General features: G+C 37.3%; 1 protein-coding gene across 2 annotated transcripts in view; it reads right to left on the bottom strand.

Annotated features, from left to right (window-relative positions):
• LOC107852081 (centromere/kinetochore protein zw10 homolog) overlaps positions 1 to 16297 on the bottom strand; it is a 21624-nt gene extending 5327 nt beyond the window's left edge. Inside the window, exons 1-8 of one of the 2 annotated variants that reach the window (XM_016697131.2) lie at positions 15599 to 16297; positions 15046 to 15183; positions 14751 to 14921; positions 14033 to 14194; positions 12583 to 12816; positions 12368 to 12517; positions 10124 to 10216; positions 9767 to 9862 (exon numbers count right to left, since the gene is read on the bottom strand). In XM_016697131.2, coding sequence (XP_016552617.2) covers positions 9767 to 9862; positions 10124 to 10216; positions 12368 to 12517; positions 12583 to 12816; positions 14033 to 14194; positions 14751 to 14921; positions 15046 to 15183; positions 15599 to 16147 — 1593 coding nt within the window. In that variant the 5' untranslated portion in view covers positions 16148 to 16297. The remainder of the gene's footprint in view (positions 1 to 9766; positions 9863 to 10123; positions 10217 to 12367; positions 12518 to 12582; positions 12817 to 14032; positions 14195 to 14750; positions 14922 to 15045; positions 15184 to 15598) is intronic. The other variant, XM_016697132.2, reaches the window with a different exon arrangement.
• Positions 16298 to 17627: the final 1330 nt, after the last annotated feature.

Here is a 17627-nt window from a genome sequence, read left to right as displayed (position 1 = left end):
TCCCCTCACTCCCCTACCCTGACCCCCAGCTCCTTCTAACCCCCCTCCTGCCAATTTTTAATATTTTCCTAAGCAAAAAAAATTCAAAACTTTTTCTTATCCCACCCCTACTACCTATTCTGACATTCCCACCCACCCGCCTACCAACCCCCTCCCCAAAAAAGCTTAAATATTTTTAAATTTATTTTTTAAAAAAGGATTCTAAAATGTATTTTTACGCTTTAGCTAAACACTAAAATGTATTTTTTGAAAAATATTTTTTCATTCACCAACCAAATACTAAAAAATATTTTCCATCCACCAACCAAACATAAGAAAACAAGTAAGAAATCAACTTGTTTTACAGGAAAACATTTTCTAGGAAAACATTTTGCATGAAAAACATTTTCTAGGAAAACATTTTGCATGAAAAACATTTTCCTTCATACCAATCACACCCTTAGTGTTGTTTTTCTTCTAAAGTCATTGGCTTGGTGGGGTTCTACCATCAGTGTAAACTATAAACCGACATTGTTTTTCTTTATGGCATATCACTATTGTTGCTACTGCATTCAAGTTTGCTACTTACCAAAAAAGAAAACAAGTTTGTTTTAGTAATAATGTATTTGAATTTACTACCACTTGTAATTTGTGTAGGCTTTTATGCATGAAGGTATACAGTGTGTGTGTGTGTGTGTGTGTGTGTGTATATACATATGAATAGATGAAAATACAAAAAGAAAGCCCAAAAAAAAATTAGAGGAGCATTTTCTTATCAGTTAAATCGAAAATTGAACCGTTAAGGACCAAAATTCGATAAACCGAAAACCAATAACAAATATGTTTAGAAACCGAACTGACCGACGCTTACCCTTAAGCAATCCTCCATGATAATCTACATGGAATGTCAGGGGGCTAAACCTGCCCCTAAAACAGAAAGTTGAACAAGATAGATATTATGGGTGGTCATTGAAACTAAGAATAAAGGACCATAAAGCAATGAGTATATTGAAGCACTTACCTTATCCAACAAAAAAAAAAAAAAAAAAAAGAAGACTACCTGAATGGTAGCATTATTTCAATTATGCTCAGGTTTATAATGGTCGAATTTGGTTAGTATGGAAACCATTCAGGTGCATCTTATAAGTGTAAAAGAACAAGTCATACATTGCATGATTGCAGATACCAATGGGACCTCAGCTTATCTAAAAGTGGTATGTGCCAGTAATGATTTTCAGTCAAGGGAGGTACTATGGGGGAGCTTATTCAGTTGGGCAGTGGCATTCGAGAGACTTGGCTTCTATGCAGTGATTTCAACAATGTATTAACCTCTGAAGACAGGATTGGATCTCCAGTGTTACCTGGAGAGAACCAGGCCTTCCAAGGATGTATTGGTGCGTTATAGCTTACTACTTTAAGGCCAAAGGGGTGGCACTTTACTTTTTGCAACAAGCAACAAGATAATTACAGCGTTTATTCTTAAATTGACTGGGCAATCGGGAACTTTCGATAGGTGATGAATTTCGGCATGTTGAGGCTGAATACATGAACATAGGGGTGTCTGGTCACTCCCCAATTCTTATATAGGTATATCTAGAGCCACAATCAAAACCAAAACCATTCAAACAGTTCAAGACAGTTCTTGATCCTCCGGAGCTTGAAGGCATACTGAAGTCTGTATGGGAAAGAGACTACTCTTGAGACAAAGTTAAAGCAACTGTGGCTGAAACTGAAGGCTATGAAGGTGGGACTAAAGGATCTAAATGCCTACATGGCAACCTATAAGCACAAGTTGCAGATGGATAGACAGAATTTGGAGATTATTCAGAGAGAGATTGCAATACTACCACTGAATAACCAACTGATAACACGGGAACAATAAACATTGGCTGATACATGGAAGTGGAGTGAGGTAAAGGAGCTAGTCAACAAGCAAAAATCCAGGGTCAGCTAGATCACTAGTGGGGACTCAAAACACTAGATACGTTCATGCACAGATAAAGATTAGGGCCAGTAGGAATGCTATTACTTCCATTTATGATTCTAATGGGATCAATTTGCAATATCCTGAGTTGTTGGAGGAGTTTATCTCATTTTTTTCCTACCTTTGGGTGCTGCAGCTGAAGAACTTCCATGCCCCCAATGTGGAAATACGCAGAAATGGCCCTTCTCTCTTTTATAAATCAAACAGGAGAGCCCAACCCAAAAGACTAGTCTAATAGGTGGGAGAACCCATTTAGTCTATAAACCCATAACATTTCTCTATTTATCTGATGAGGGACAATTGGCACATAACGATCCCCCCGCTTGAGAACCAACGACCTCGATGGTCACAGCTGGCACCCCTCTTGGTTCCAGGCCACCACTCTGAGTTGTAGCCCAACGCATGGACCAACCCACTCTGATACCAATGTTACAGACCAAATGGGAGAGCCCAAACCAAAAGACTAGTCTAATCGGTGGGAGAACCCATTTAGCCTATAAACTCATTAAAATTTATTTATTTATCCAATGGGGGACATTGACCATAAAAATCGCCCCGCTTGAGAACCAACGACCTCGTTGGTCACGGCTAGCACCCCTCTTGGGTCAAGGCCACCACTCTGAGTCACGGCCCCACGCATGGACACAAAAGTGGTGGCCTAGACCAAGAGGGATGCCTTCCGTGACCAATGAGGTCGTTAATTCTCAAGCGGGGGCAGTTGTTATGCGCCAATTGTTCCTCATCAAATAAGTAGAGAGATGTTAATGGATTTATACCTTAAATGGGTTATCCTGCCTATCAGACTAGTCTTTTGGGTTGGCTCTCCCGTTTGGTCTATAACAGTCTCATCTATCAAAATAAGTGCTTGTTAATTGCCCATGTTACTGATCAAGAGATTCTAGCACCTGTCAAAGGATAAGCTAAGGATAAAACACCAGGTACTGTTGGGTTCCCTATGGAGTTCTTCACTGCACACTGGACAGTGGTTGAACAGGATGTCACCAGTGTTGTCAAAGAAATATTCACCACAGGGAAGTATTTCCAGCTTTCAATAGTACAACTATTACTCTTGTGCCCAAAGTGTCATCTCCTACTTATGTAAAGGTCTATAGACCTATAGCATGCTGCACCATTGTATATAAGGTTATTACCAAAGTTTTTAACCAACAGAATTAAGACTGTTATAGGTCATATAGTGAGTCCTTCACAATGAGTTTTTATCGACGGTAGAAGCATCATTAGACAAGATTCTGTTTATTTATGAAGTTCTGAAATGGTACTCCAGAAAAGGTATATCCCTTCGGTGTGTTATGAAAGTTGACCTAAGGAAGGTTTATGACTACATTGAATAAGAATTTCAAAGAACATTGTCGGCAGAATTAGGATTTCCCTTCAAATTCATTCAATGGGGGCCTATCACAACCTTTCCAGGGCAAAAGAGGGATCAGGCAGGGTGGCCATAAGCTAAGTTGCTCAGAATCTTCACTTTCGGTGCCGCACCTATGTCGACACGACATAGGTGTGGGTGTGGGATCCGTACCCAACTTGGTCAACTAATTTTGGGTACTTTGACCAAAATCAACAGGGAAAGTCCGACAGATTTGATGATTTTTGCAATCAAAACAAAAGCTAAGGTTAAATTGAAGAAAGTGGAATTCTTTGTATATAGAAATTTCTCTGTAAATTGTCGGGGTAAAGTACGGACAGATTTAATGATTTATGTAATCAATATAAAAAGCTAAGGTTAAATTGAAGAAAGTAAAATTCTTTGTATATAGAAATTTCCATGCCACTCATTTTCCTTTAATCTCCTTCCAAGATTCTCTTCTTGATCAATATTTAGTCCTCAAGTTATCCGCATAATATCTCATAATTTAGGTTTTATAACTCTATATGTAGATATTTGAATTATTTTTTATTGAATCCCTGCACCCATATCCATACCTAGATCCATATCCCTGACTCTTAAAATTGAGATCATGAAGGATCTGACGTCTAGATCCGCACCCATATCGGACACCCGCACCCAAGTCCGAGCAACTCAGACCCTATTTCATCTACCTCCTTGTAATTGCAATAGAGTACCTGCGAAAAGGAATTGAATACTCTAAAGCTGCAGTAAGATTTTCCAAAGTTGTAAGAACCTTGGGGTGATGCATATTTGTTTTGCTAATGATTTGTTACTTTTTGTAAGGCAGAGTTGACATATAAACAGCTTCTCCCGGTTGCTTTTCAAAGGTTCTCAGTCGTCTCTGGGTCTGGGCTCAAAACCAATACTGAGAAGAGTTCTATCTTCATGTCTAGAGTCGATCCTGAATTAAAGCAAGTCATTCTATCTACTCTGGGATTCACTGAAGGAGATATTCCATTCAAATATCTAGGGGTCCCGCTCTCCTCAAAAACGCTCACAATCGGCCAGTCTTATTGATAGAGAGGATTACAAAAAGAAGTATGTGTTGGTCTGCTAAACTCCTATCCTATGCAGGAAGGATCCAGTTGCTTAAGTCGGTAGTCTTTGGCATGCAGACCTTTTTCGTTTTTCCTATTGAGCACAGATCTTTGTTCTGCCAAAGAAAAATCTCAAGATAATTGAAAGCATATAACAAACCTACCTTTGTACAGGGCCAACAATGAACTCAAGGAAAACTTCGGTGTCCTGGGAAAAGATATGCCTATAAAGAGCTGCAGGTGGGTAAAATGTTATGAATCTGCAACTTTGGAACACTGCTTCCATCCTGAAGCAACTATAGGCTGTTACTGAAAAGAAGGATTTTCTATGGATCATATTCGTACGTTCTTACTATATAAAGAATACTACTGTTGACCAATGCATCATCCCCGGGAATGCTACCTGGGTGATAGGAAATTTTGGAGTCAAGAAAGTAACTGCAAACAGTAACCTTCAAGGTGATCTCACTATGACACTACAGACTCGTCATAGCTGAAAAGTTCACAATTAAACAGATGTAAGTATAACTGATGCCCAAACACTTCAAAGTCAACTGGAAGAGCATTGCACTTCTCAGATGTAAGTATAACTGATGCCCAAACACTTCAAAGTCAACTGGAAGAGCATTGCACTCCAACAAAATATTCATCCAAGGCACAAGTTCACCCTTAGATCGGCAGCTTGGAGAAGGTGGGCAACAGTGGACAGACCATCACAGTTGGCATGCATGTGCCTATGGACTGTGTCTACTGTAATGCAGATGTAGAATCCTTTAACCATCTATACATGACTGTTCTGTTACTGAAGAGCTGTGAAATAGGTTGATGCTATGGCAGGAATTTCAGAAAACTATTGGGAACTGGCAAACAGAGTTAGATTGGGCCAACAGTTGGGCACCAAAGAAGACTGGTCAAGGAGCAATTGTTAGCTGTGTCTTTCAAATGGCTATATCACTCATCTGGAGCGAAAGTAATGGAATCAGGTTCAAGTCCAGATGCTACTAAAGTGATAGAATATACAAAGAAGTTGCCTTCACATTTATAATAGACGTAAGATTTGCCTAAATGGAGAGATGCACTGCAGACGCTGAACCAGATCCCTTGGTACTGGAAGTGTTAATGTAGTGAGCTAGATTTTTTTTCTACAACTATAATAGATAGAATCAGATGGTAGCAGTGTTGTCAAAGGCGCGTTCAAGCCCTGAAGTGACGCTCAAGCCGTGATGAGCACTTCACCTAGCTTAATGCGTTCTTAAGTGTCATCATCAAGGTTCTAAGGTAGGCATACTTTCCCTTGCCAATGAGACTTCTGAAGAGGCAACATAAACAATTGATATTTCACTTTATCGTAATTTTTTTCAATTTCTTCATATATTTGTCATTCATGCTTATAATTATTAGTCTTGGACTAGACATATATATTTGTGTTATTTCTCCCTCTGCGCCTTTTTTTCGTTAAAGCCCATGCATTAATTGCGCTTTGCGCTAAAAGCCCCAGCAGATGTTAAAAACTTTTTTGTGCCTTTAGCTTTTGATAACATTGGACGGTAGTTGTTTTGTATATTTTTCGTAGCTGCTAAAACTTTGAGAAGTAAGTGGTCAGCTGATACATGGTTTGTAAGTCACAATTTTGGAAATAATAAAAAATGCTTAATTACCCCAAAAGAACCCCATGGTTGGTTTGTGTCTGTTTATATATTCAATTAATATTCCAAAGCAAAGGCTTAGGTACTATGACTCAACCAAGCCAAATATGGTAACTTGGGCAACTTCACTTCTTGATTAGGTTATAATATTTGCGTATACATCCAAAACAAAGAATGTTTGGCATAGATCTATGCCACTACTATTCAATCAAACTGCACACTTATCACATAGTGGCAGCAGAGGTGAAGCAAAGATTTGAGCTTTTATGGGTTCAGATATTTTTGGGTAACCGTGGTGTCGAGTTGTTGAGTCATACTATGAAGGTTTGGGAAATGGTGGTCGAGTTAAGGCTGAGAAGGATCGTGACTATCTCTGAGAACCAATGCAGTTCCATGCCAGGTTGCTCGACTACTGAGGCCATTCACCTTGTGAGGAGATTAGTGGATCAGTTTCAGTAGAGGAGAAAGAAGGACTTGCACATGGTGTTTATTGATCTTGAGAAGGCATATGACAGAGCAGTGTTTTGGACGGCGAAAGGCGACAAGAGGCAACAAGGTCCCGCCTCGCCACGCGGCGAGCGCCTTTTGAATGTACAGCGACAATTGATATAAAAAAATTAAAATAATATATAAATGATCAAAATTTCAATAACACTAATATATTAGGAAATATTTCAAGTCAAGAAATAAAAATAGGTAGTAGATAGATACTAAAAGTCTAGAACTTGAATGACTCAACAATCCAATATCCATAAAACAAGCAATACTAAAACTTTAAAGTTTACTGAGACACCATTGAAATTGAAATAGTTGTTAATGATCAAGACATCAAGTCATTTAATTAGTATAATACTATCATACTATGTTAATTGAATTCTATATAAGTTATTAAAAAAAAAATTACATAATAAGGCTACAAGGCACAAGCTTACTGGTTACTGTTACAATAACAATGTTTAAGTCTTTAAGACAAGTTCATTGTTAGAGAACAGTGGAGGGAAAATAGAAGAAGAAGAGGAGAAAAGAGGAAGGAAAAAAAAAAGCACCAAAGTACAAGTCTAATTGATGGATTAAGAAGAAGAAGAAAGAAAAAAAATAGAAATCAATAGTTCACTGGCTCACTGCTTACTGGAGTCGCCGGAGTACGTCGCCGAAGTAGTCGCCAGTCGTCAGAATCAAATCTGTGAGATGGATGATAGCAGCCGCAGTCACCACTGAGCAAGTTGGTAGAGCCAAAATGTGTAAATAAGCCCTAAAATTAGTCTATACACCGAAAACCCTAATTTAAAAAAAAAAATAAAAATCAAAAGGCAATGCTTGTCGCCTTGCCTCGCCATGTCGCCTTTCTCGCAAAGGCGACGCCTTTAGATTTTCGCAACGCCATGAACTGAAGGGGCGACAAGGCCTCACCTCGCCATTCGCCATTGACGACAGGGCGAGCGCCTTTTACAACATTGTGACAGAGTTCCAGGGAGATTCTGTGGAGGTGCTTAGAGGCTGGAGGGGTGCCCGTGGCGTATACTAGGTCGATTCAGAACATGTATGATGGTGCGAAGACTCATGTGAGGACGGTAGGTGGTGATTCAGAGCACTTTCGGGTTTTGACAATGTTGCACCAGGGATCGACTCTTAGCCCTTTTTTATTTGCCTTGGTGATAGATGTTTTGATGCGACATATTCAAGGGGAGGTGCCTTGGTGTATGTTATTTGATGATGATGTGGTATTGATTGACGAGACTAGGGAAGGAGTTAATGATAAGTTGGAGATGTGGAGACAGACCCTTGAGTCTAAAGAATTTCGGTTGAGCAGGACCAAGGTTGAGTACTTGGAGTGTAAGTTTAGTGATATGTCACAGGAGGCTGACGTCGTTGTGAAGCTGGACTCTCAGGCCATTCAGAAGAGCGAGAGTTTCAAATATCTGGGGTCTATGATTAAGCGCAATGGTGAGATTGACGAGGATGTCACGCATCATATTGGGACAGGGTGGTTAAAATGGAAGCTCGTCTCGGGAGTTTTATGTGATAAGAGGTTCCTCCGAAGCTTAAAGGTAAGTTCTACAGAGTGGCAGTCTGATTGACTATGTTGTATGGAGCCGAGTTTTGGCCATTAAGAACTCCCACATACAAAAGTTGAAGGTTGCGGAGATGAGGATGTTGCGATGGATGTGTGACCATACCAGGAAAGATAGGGTGAGGAATGAGATTATTCGGGAGAAGGTGGGAGTGGCTTCGGTGGAGGACAAAATGAGAGAAGTGAGGTTATGTTGGTTCGGGCACGTAATGAGAAGGGCTCTGATGCTCCAGTACGGAGGTGGGAGACACTGGCTATGGATGGCTAGAGGTAAGCCGAAGAAATATAGGAGGGAGGTTATTAGGCAAGATATGGAGCAGTTATAGCTTACGGAGGACATGACCCTGGATAGGAAGGTATGGAGGACGCAAATTAGAGGCGAAGGTTAGGGGATGGGAGTGCGTCGGTAACAGTAGGGGAGCGTTCTTTATTTGTGCCTGAAGTTTCTTGTTCGTGGTGTTGAGTGATGTCTATGATTTCAGATAGATAGTTTTTAGCGTTATCTTGTGGCTGTAGTATTATATTGTGGCTAGCAGTGTTAGTTTATTTTGCATATTGTACTAGTTTATATGCATGTATGTTTTGTGTTTGTTATACTGTTATAGGTCCTAAGTCGGGGCCTATCGGAAACAGCCTCTCTACTTCACCTAAGGTAGTGGTATGGCCTGCGTACACACTACCCTCCCCAGACACACTATGTAAGAATACACTGGATATGTTGTGGTGGTGGTGGTAATGTCCGAACCAACTTACACGCACCTCGACCAACAACAGATAGTCCACTAAGGGTGACAAAGGGGAATAAATCACCCAATAGTTTTTCTTTGTTGTGATCTGAATTTGAGTCAGGGGTCTATTGGAAACAACCCTTCTACTTCTTTAGAGATAGAGGTATGGACTGCATACATCTTACCCTCCTCAGACCTCACTATGTGGGAATACACTGGGTTTGTTGTTGTTGTTGTTGGGATCTGAATTTGAGACCTCAAGGTTCTTAACCCACTTCATTGACCACTAGACCAAATGTACCTGATTTTAATTCTTCGTAGATTTCTTAATATAAATACAAGGTTTAGACTAAAGCTATTGGGTAACTCGTACGTAAGCCTTCTAGTTCCGATCCTAGTTTTTGAAAGACAAAATAATCCCCTGGGACTCTCTTTATTTAATTAAAAAACTTGGACCTTTCGTACTCTACTCTTATGAAATCATGAAGAAGCCAAAATGGTCGGGTTAAGAAAAGAAGGTCGTGCTGGAAGACACACCATAAGCTTGGAAAATCATGTAAATATACTTTGTTGTTTTATTGCTCCTATCCTAAATTTAAATTTAATCATCTCATACTTGGTGGTCCCAAAGACTACTACTTTCTTAAAATGGAAGTTTTACCATACAAAATTACACGAAAAGTCAGACCAGGCACTTCAACAAAATCCAACTTAAAAAAAATTTAAAAAATTTAATTGTTGAAATTTAAAAGATGAGCGGTTGCCCCTAGTTCCCCTAGTTAATTCACCTAATAATCACATTAATCAAACTGGACACCGATTTGGGATTACCGGAACAGTTTTTGCTTGCAGTAAGGCAGAGCAAATCAAAGCAACTAAAACAGAAATGAAGATTTCAATCCATGCTTACCTCAAATGCAAGTCCAAGAATCTCCTGAGATAGATAGTGGCAATCATTGTGAATAAGAACGGCAGAATGGTTGATGGAATCAAGCTGCCTTTCGAACTTTCCAAGTCAAAACATGAAGTAAAACCAGGAAAAAAAAAAGAATAGGCATTAATGACATATGAATTGTGATCATGAAAAACTACAAGGACTGATACCAAAAAGTGCCCTTGCCCCGAAGACTCACTTGGTTATGACGAAGAAAGAAAATGGAACTTTTTGCTAAATGCATTTGTTTTTGTAGGAGATAGAGAAAAGCTGGATGCAACAAAACAAGCATGTTCCGCATGGGTTTATGATGCAGCTCTCTTCTACACTAACCTTGACAGGTATGATAGCCTCATAAAGAAGTAGAGAATCCCTAGCAGCGTGATAGAAGTCCAACCCCATTCTAGGAGATGACAAGCAAACATCCTACATATTGGAACCATTTTCCGCAGGGGTATTAGAGGAAAGGATGTATGAAAAAGTACTAGGTAAAGTACACAAGCAAAAATTGGCAGAAGAGCCAGAGAACAAGACTAGTAAAATTCCTGCAACATCAGTCCTGACAAAAGAAAAAAAGAAACTGACAAAGTCATAAATATGCAACAGATTAGCATATTTCAATGGTTACATCAGAATCTGCAGAGCTTAAATACTCACTGTACCTCCACGCATTAAACAAATGAATTGCACATCACAAACAATTGAAATATGAAAACAATATAAACTAAGCTAGCATACTCTTTTTCTTATGACAGCGGCATCCGGTAGCTTGAACGCACCTTGGCTAATTCCAGCGGTTCCTCCCACCAGCACAAGCACTGGATAACTCTTCCCACCAAAACAATTTAGTATACTTTTGGTTTTTGTTTTCCTTCAATTTTTAACTGGCTGTAATTGAGGTCAATTACCCCTATCGTAACCATTTCTGTTGCACTCCCAAAATACTTGATCCCACCAAAACAATTTAGTATACTTTTGGTTTTTGTTTTCCTTCAATTTTTAACTGGCTGTAATTGAGGTCAATTACCCCTATCGTAACCATTTCTGTTGCACTCCCAAAATACTTGATCGTGACTTCAGCCAAACAGCTTATCTAGAAGACACATACTTTCTAGAGCAAATTCAGTAAAACAGTACTAAAAAGCCTCCTTGTTATTGCTTTAGCAACTACAGAAAGCTTATGTTAACTTAAAACATAGGAAGAATGATCCATCTGCCTTGGCAATGGAAATGTTTTTATCTCTGCACGATAGCTGATTGTGCGCACTGTGACAAGCTATCTAGAAAAAAGAAGAGTGAAATTTTGAGTTTCTTCTCTTGTTCAGCTCATACAGACAAGGTGGAAAGAAAATAAAAGATGAACACTATAAAGTCGAGGAAGTGAACCAGTCAACAAAAAAGGGGGGTATCAAAGAGAGATTAACCATGGATTTTATTTACTAAATACTGGACATTATCATCATCTCTTTTTTTTTTTTTGGATAACCGAGAAATCCCCAAGGGTTAGTGGCTCACATTCAAAACTAGGTGGAGAATAGGCCTGACCTTTTATGCTTCTCCACTTAAATAACAGGCTATTGTATGCGGCAGGGCTCCGTGACATGTGCCTAACACACACATCACACGTTGTGCTCTCACCATTAGACAAAAGCTCTGGGGGTTGGACAGTAAAATCTTAGCTGTTGATGCTATTCAAATTTAACCTCTGGCTTTAAAATTTCACCCCTCCTATATCTCATTCAGCAACGCTGGAAGAGAAGCTAAATGTAAAACACCTTGACTTAAAAAGTCAATTCAGAGCTCTTCTATATCAAGATATTTCTTGATACTAAAGGATGGGTATTAATAGTAAAGAAGAGCAAATAGAGCCAAACGAAGTACGCAAATAGGTGTGAACCCGTGCATGTGTAGTGTTTTGTTGAAGGATCTTAGTGAACAAGTGGAGAGGTGATAGTAGTAATTTCCCCAATTATGTGCTCCTGATATATGCTAAGATTTTAATACATGCCAAGTGGTTAGCAAGTAGATTATGATGTGATAGTATGAAGTTTCCCCAAGCTATGTGATATCCAAACACGTGTCAATATTGATATAGGTATGAAATAGCTGTGGTAAAACCTTGTTGAATGGAGTACGATTTAGTAGCACGTTTCCCCTATGTTATTGTATAATTATGATTCTGAGATGCCTAAAGTGACCCCTCGGCGACTGTGAAAATGCTTAAATAATTATGAGATGCTTTGATGATTGTGATGATGCATGAACGATTGTGATGATATATAAATGAACGTGATGATGAATGAATGATTATGCTTTACTTTTCTGTCATCGAGTCCTGGGGGTATTTATACCCGACATTAGAGTTGTTGTCTTGAGCTCGTGTCAGTTTCTCGATAATTTTAGTCCAGCCATGATTCTCAGAACTCAGTGAATTATAGAACTCTGTATCCTCATCCTTTAAGATAGCTTAAAAGGGAAAGCAAAGGAGAAAAGGGCAGAGAGGTGAAAGTAAAACAATTTGGTCGCCCAGAAGTAAACAAAAATCTGTGAGATTCTTTAAGCTTTCAGTGAACTGACCTTGAGCGTTCCGTGAACTAACTTCATTAGTCGTGACGCTGCTTCAGACGCCACGCATCTCTCAGATGTAAAAAGCAAATCGACAGCAAGGTCAGGTGAACTTTCAGCATTATCATCATCCTTAACTTTAGAGTTTCTCCTAGTGCCATCCTGCAGAAAGAGTTCTACAGCACATTGACAATTTAAAATGCAAAAGTACAACAGTTAGTACTTACCTCAGGAAGACAGAAATCAGACTGCAAAAGTTGATTTCTTGCCTGGGCCAAAATCTCAACCTTTTTCCTTGATGCAAAATGAACCTCTACATTATCCACAAATTTGCTCAATCTTTCATCCTTGCCATCAGAGGAAGCAATGAACATTAACTCCTTCAAACTTGTCTCAAAGTTAGATGTGCACTTCACAATTTTCTGAAAGTCTGCCAGTTTGGAAGCATCATCAGGAACGTTCTGGAACAAGAATATCAAAACTGTGAATTCAACATTATGAAATACCTATCATCCAATAAAACCTAGTCAACAGTGAGAATTAAGCATGCCAATCAGTTGTTTTCTTTGTAAGTGCTATCCAAAAGAGTAAGAACCAGTAAATACTTGATGCTTCATTAGACTGATGATGCACATTTTGCTAGTCATAGCAAATTCCTAATATATATGATATGCTAAGGAAAATAGAATCATCCACAAAAGCATGCCACTAAAACACTTGATTCTTCATATTGGTTTTTCAATGCATTGTTGAGAATCTGTGACTAAAGACAGCCAGAAATATCTGTTATATTGTAATCACATGGACTGATCAAGGGTGATCTCACATGGATGTAAGTATCTGGTAGGAGTACGTGCAGATTTTTGGTAGTTATTTTGTGTATTCTTATGATTTGCATGAAGTACCTACACCCATATCTCACCCATTCAACACGGGGACGTCAATGCAAATGAAAGGACCCAGGTAACATAGGTCACACGAACATCTTTTCATCCCCATAGGAGATGAAATGGAACTGAGAATAATTTCTACTTAATCAAATATGATAAGGAAAAGTACATGTCAGAGGCCCAGTTATGACATCAAGATTAAAAAAAAAACGTACTAGAGCAACTTAATGAAGTACTTATGTCCATTGGACTTCTGTAATCTTTCATGGAAAAACAGAATTTCCATTAATTCAGCCAAAACAGAGCCCACTTTAGCAAATTCACCCAAGTTGAGCCAGATTCATTGACTCGTACTTCCTAGCTTTCGTTGGAGTAACTCCAAGCTTTTTGTCTAAATCCATCTAATAACAGATCTCGTTTCACGATATATATTTTTCAAATGGTCTCAAAAAACTCTTTTGAAAATCAGGAAATCAATGGTACCAAAAATTTCTAACAATTACCTATCTTTCATCCAATGTACTAATAGAGTTATCTAGGTTCAACAAGGAAGTGTAAATTACCCAAAATAACACATCAACTATCAACTAATATATTTAATATTTAGTAACAAGAGTACTTGCAGAAATACATAAAAAAGGCTAACAGTCTGTCATAAATAATCCCCAGTGAAGGATCTCAACAATATCCAAGCATTCATAATTGACACAGAGGAAAAGATGACGTGTAATAATTCAGATTGCAAAGAGAAACGCCTGTGATAAGGCGTAAGGGTATTGAATTGGACCTGGGAGAGGAAGTTGGATACTATCAAATCTGACATCCTTGGCCATGTTAATTTTCCAAAGCACAGCATCCATGTACTATTTTCAAAGCACAAAGACTTACTAATAAACTTGACAACATCAACAAGAACAGAGTACATACTTCCACCATCAATACTGTCGACCTGCATGTTGAGGCATAATTCGGTTATTATGAATATTACAACCTTAGTAGCAATTAGAGTCCTCTTTTATTTCAAACCATAAGGGGATGCATTTGTGTTCTCTTTTCTCATTTTATAAGTAACCATGGTTGGATCATACAGCTTGCAGAATCAAAAATAAGGCAAAAAACACAAAGCAGGTTAGAAATAATTTCGAAGAAATAACTCCAACGATGTCCAGGTGAGGGAATTATGTTATCCGAACAACAATCATTTAACTTCTGGAGAAGTTATTATCTTTTCTAGTAAACAATTCAGAATGCCAAAGATTTCGTGCTATCCCAATCAATGTTGTTCCGACTCTTCAAAAATGCCGCCGGTGCATGTCAGATCCTCCAAAAGTAGTGCATTTTTGGAGGACCTGAGACACGTGTAGCAACACTTTCCGGAGAGTCCATGCAACATAGCTCTCAATATAGAACATGTTTGGATTCAAATTTGAAGTGATGATTTTGCATAAATGAATATGTATAAATAGCCAAGAGGAGAAACTGTAGTATAGGCATTAAACATTTACATTTGGATCAGCAGATGGAAGTATCTTCAGATTTGTCTCGACACCATTTTCCGACTCCTGATTAATCCATTCCACCAAAATAGTGGACCCAAAACTCACCACTGGCACGATTACATGTTTAATCATCAAATCTGCTAATTTTGCCAGCCCATAATCCATAATACCAACTGCCTAAAAATGAAAAATAACATAAATAAAAAGTTAATCACATTTGCTCTTAATTTACTAGAAATATCAATATATCTGAGAGACCGGTCAGATAAAGTGAAAATAGAGAGGCATAGTTCAAACTCACATCCATCACTTTTAAAATTGTTTGGAGCTCAATTCCATCAACACTTCTGATGCTCAACTGATACTTCAGGTGAACTTTATTGTTTTCTTGATCAAACCACACCGCATTGTCCATACATTGCAAAACCACCTCTTGCATCTACACACCCAAATCCAATTCCTCTAAACAAGAATTACAGAAACTAAATAAAGATCGCCAATATATTGTCTTCTGTTAACCCCACCACCTCCCATAGCACTTAACACTTGCAAAATAAGCACAGAGAAAGACAGACATAAAAACATAACAACCACTACTCCAGAAAAAAAAGACTTAAAATTTTAATTAATTCTCCAACAAATTTTCAGTTAAAAGACTTATTTATTTATCTACATCAACATATCTACAGTAAAAGCCCAACTATTTCACCAAAAAAGCTACAACAATTCACAAGGAATCCTCAATTTCCAAGAGTAGACGTTCAAATATTTCGCCAAAAAATAACATAGAAAGACAAATTCATTTCCTTTAATCCTCTTAGCAATTAAACACGAAAATAATATAGCAATGTTACCTCCTCAAAACACTGAGTCCATTCATCCTTCAACAATCCGTAAACAAAAGGCTGCCTCTCCTCATCATTACTCGTTACCAAGACTTCCTTTAACTCCCTTAACGCTTCCGCCGCTTGCTCAATTCTCCCTACCTTAATCTCCTCCTTCACAAACCTCAATTTATCACTCAATTCCAAAATCACAGAAAGTAACCCTAATAATTCCCTCTTTTCCTTCAACTCTCTATTTTTCACCACAATTTCATCAATCACCGTTCTCGTTTGAGCTTCAATTGGATGATCCGAAATGAGTTGAATCAAATCTGATAGTTGAGAAGAGAGATATTCAGATTTCCAAACGAAGTCGAAACATTGGGAAAAGAGTGTAGAGAAATCGGAGAAATGTGAGAGAATGTATTGACGGACTTGAGATTTTATATCGACGGAACGAAGTTGTAGACGGTCGATTAGAAGGCGGAGATCAGGGGCGGATAACGGAGAGTTTACATCTTCGATGTTCGGTGATGAGAGTAGATCTCGAACGTTGATTGAATTGAACAGTACATCCATGTCTCGCCGGAAAACCCCTCTCCAGATTTCTTCCGCTTTAAGTACTACTAGTTCTGTTGGAAGTTTCGACTTTGATAGAACAAAGGGTGTTATCGTAAATGTCGCTTCATATGCAAATTGATATTTACAAGGCCCGTCAATGGTTTCTAATGGGACTAGTCGTGTATAATTCAAATCATTTAATTAAAACTTTCATTTGTATGGTGGATAAATTTAATTTAGATCTGTATTATTATATTTAAATTAATAAAATATATATAATAATATTTTAAATTTTTATAACATTGATAGTTAATTATATCTTCTATTTTACTAATTAGAAGTATTATAATAAAATTATTATAATAAATACTTATAAATTTTTTTAAGTGATCCCATATAAGATTTCATGTTAATTTAAAACATAAAAAAATAATTTATTATTTACTAGTTAGAAGTGACATAATAAAATTATTATAACGAATACTTGTAAAAAAAATTTAAAGTGTTCACATATAAGACGTCTTGTTAATTTCAAACATCAAAAAATAATTTATCATTTTATGTCTATGTTATCTTTTTTATTAAATATTATTAATTTTTTAATTCTTAAATGACTTATAAAAACATCAAAAAATAATTTATTATTTTACGTCTATTTTATTTTTTAATTAAATATTATTAATTTTTAAATATTTAAATGACCTATAATAAATAATTATGAGTAATATAGTAAAATTATGGTTAAAACAGCTGAACAGTCATGTCATAAATGTCTAGCTTAATTTTTTTATTAAATATTTTTAATTTTGTTGAAGCAGGCATGTCGAATATGAGCAGCCTGCTTCAGCTAATTTTTTAATATTTAAATAATTTATAATAATTGATTAAGGATGATATAGTAAATTACGATTCAAGTAAATGAAGCAGACATGTCATAAATACTTTTTTTATTTTTTTTATTAAATATTATTAATTTTCTAATATGTAAACGTCATATAATAATTAATTAAGGATGATAAAGTAAAATCACCGAGCAAGCAGAGATGTCGACAGAGTGGAGTTTGCTTCAGTAGCTCCACTCCCACTTCTATATAAGAGAAAAAGGACCCTCTATAACAACAACAACAACAACAAACTCAGTGTATTCCCACCTAGTGGGGTCTGGGGGTAAGATGTACGCAGTCCATACCTCTACTTCTAAAGAAGTAGAGACCCTCTATAACACTTTTCAAAATAAATAGTCCAAGTTTGAAAACTTTTAAAAAAGTGGTCAGTCAGATATACTATTTCTATTTTATAGTCATTTTCTAATTTGGGTCATTTTGGTCTACGTAGTCCATAAACAATCCATATACAATACTGATATAGTCTATACACAATACTGATACAGTATTCAACTTGGACAATTCGACCCTTTTAAAAATATTTCAATTTTTTTTTCTATAAATTTTTTAATTGGTCAAATATTTTGCTTTTTTTTAAGTTTTTAGAAATAATA

Source organism: Capsicum annuum, chromosome 5 (genome assembly GCF_002878395.1).
Source record: "Capsicum annuum cultivar UCD-10X-F1 chromosome 5, UCD10Xv1.1, whole genome shotgun sequence".
Classification (NCBI taxonomy): Eukaryota; Viridiplantae; Streptophyta; class Magnoliopsida; order Solanales; family Solanaceae; genus Capsicum; species Capsicum annuum.
The sequence above is the reverse complement of the archived record's forward strand: the minus strand, read 5'-3'. Positions and strand labels throughout refer to the sequence as shown.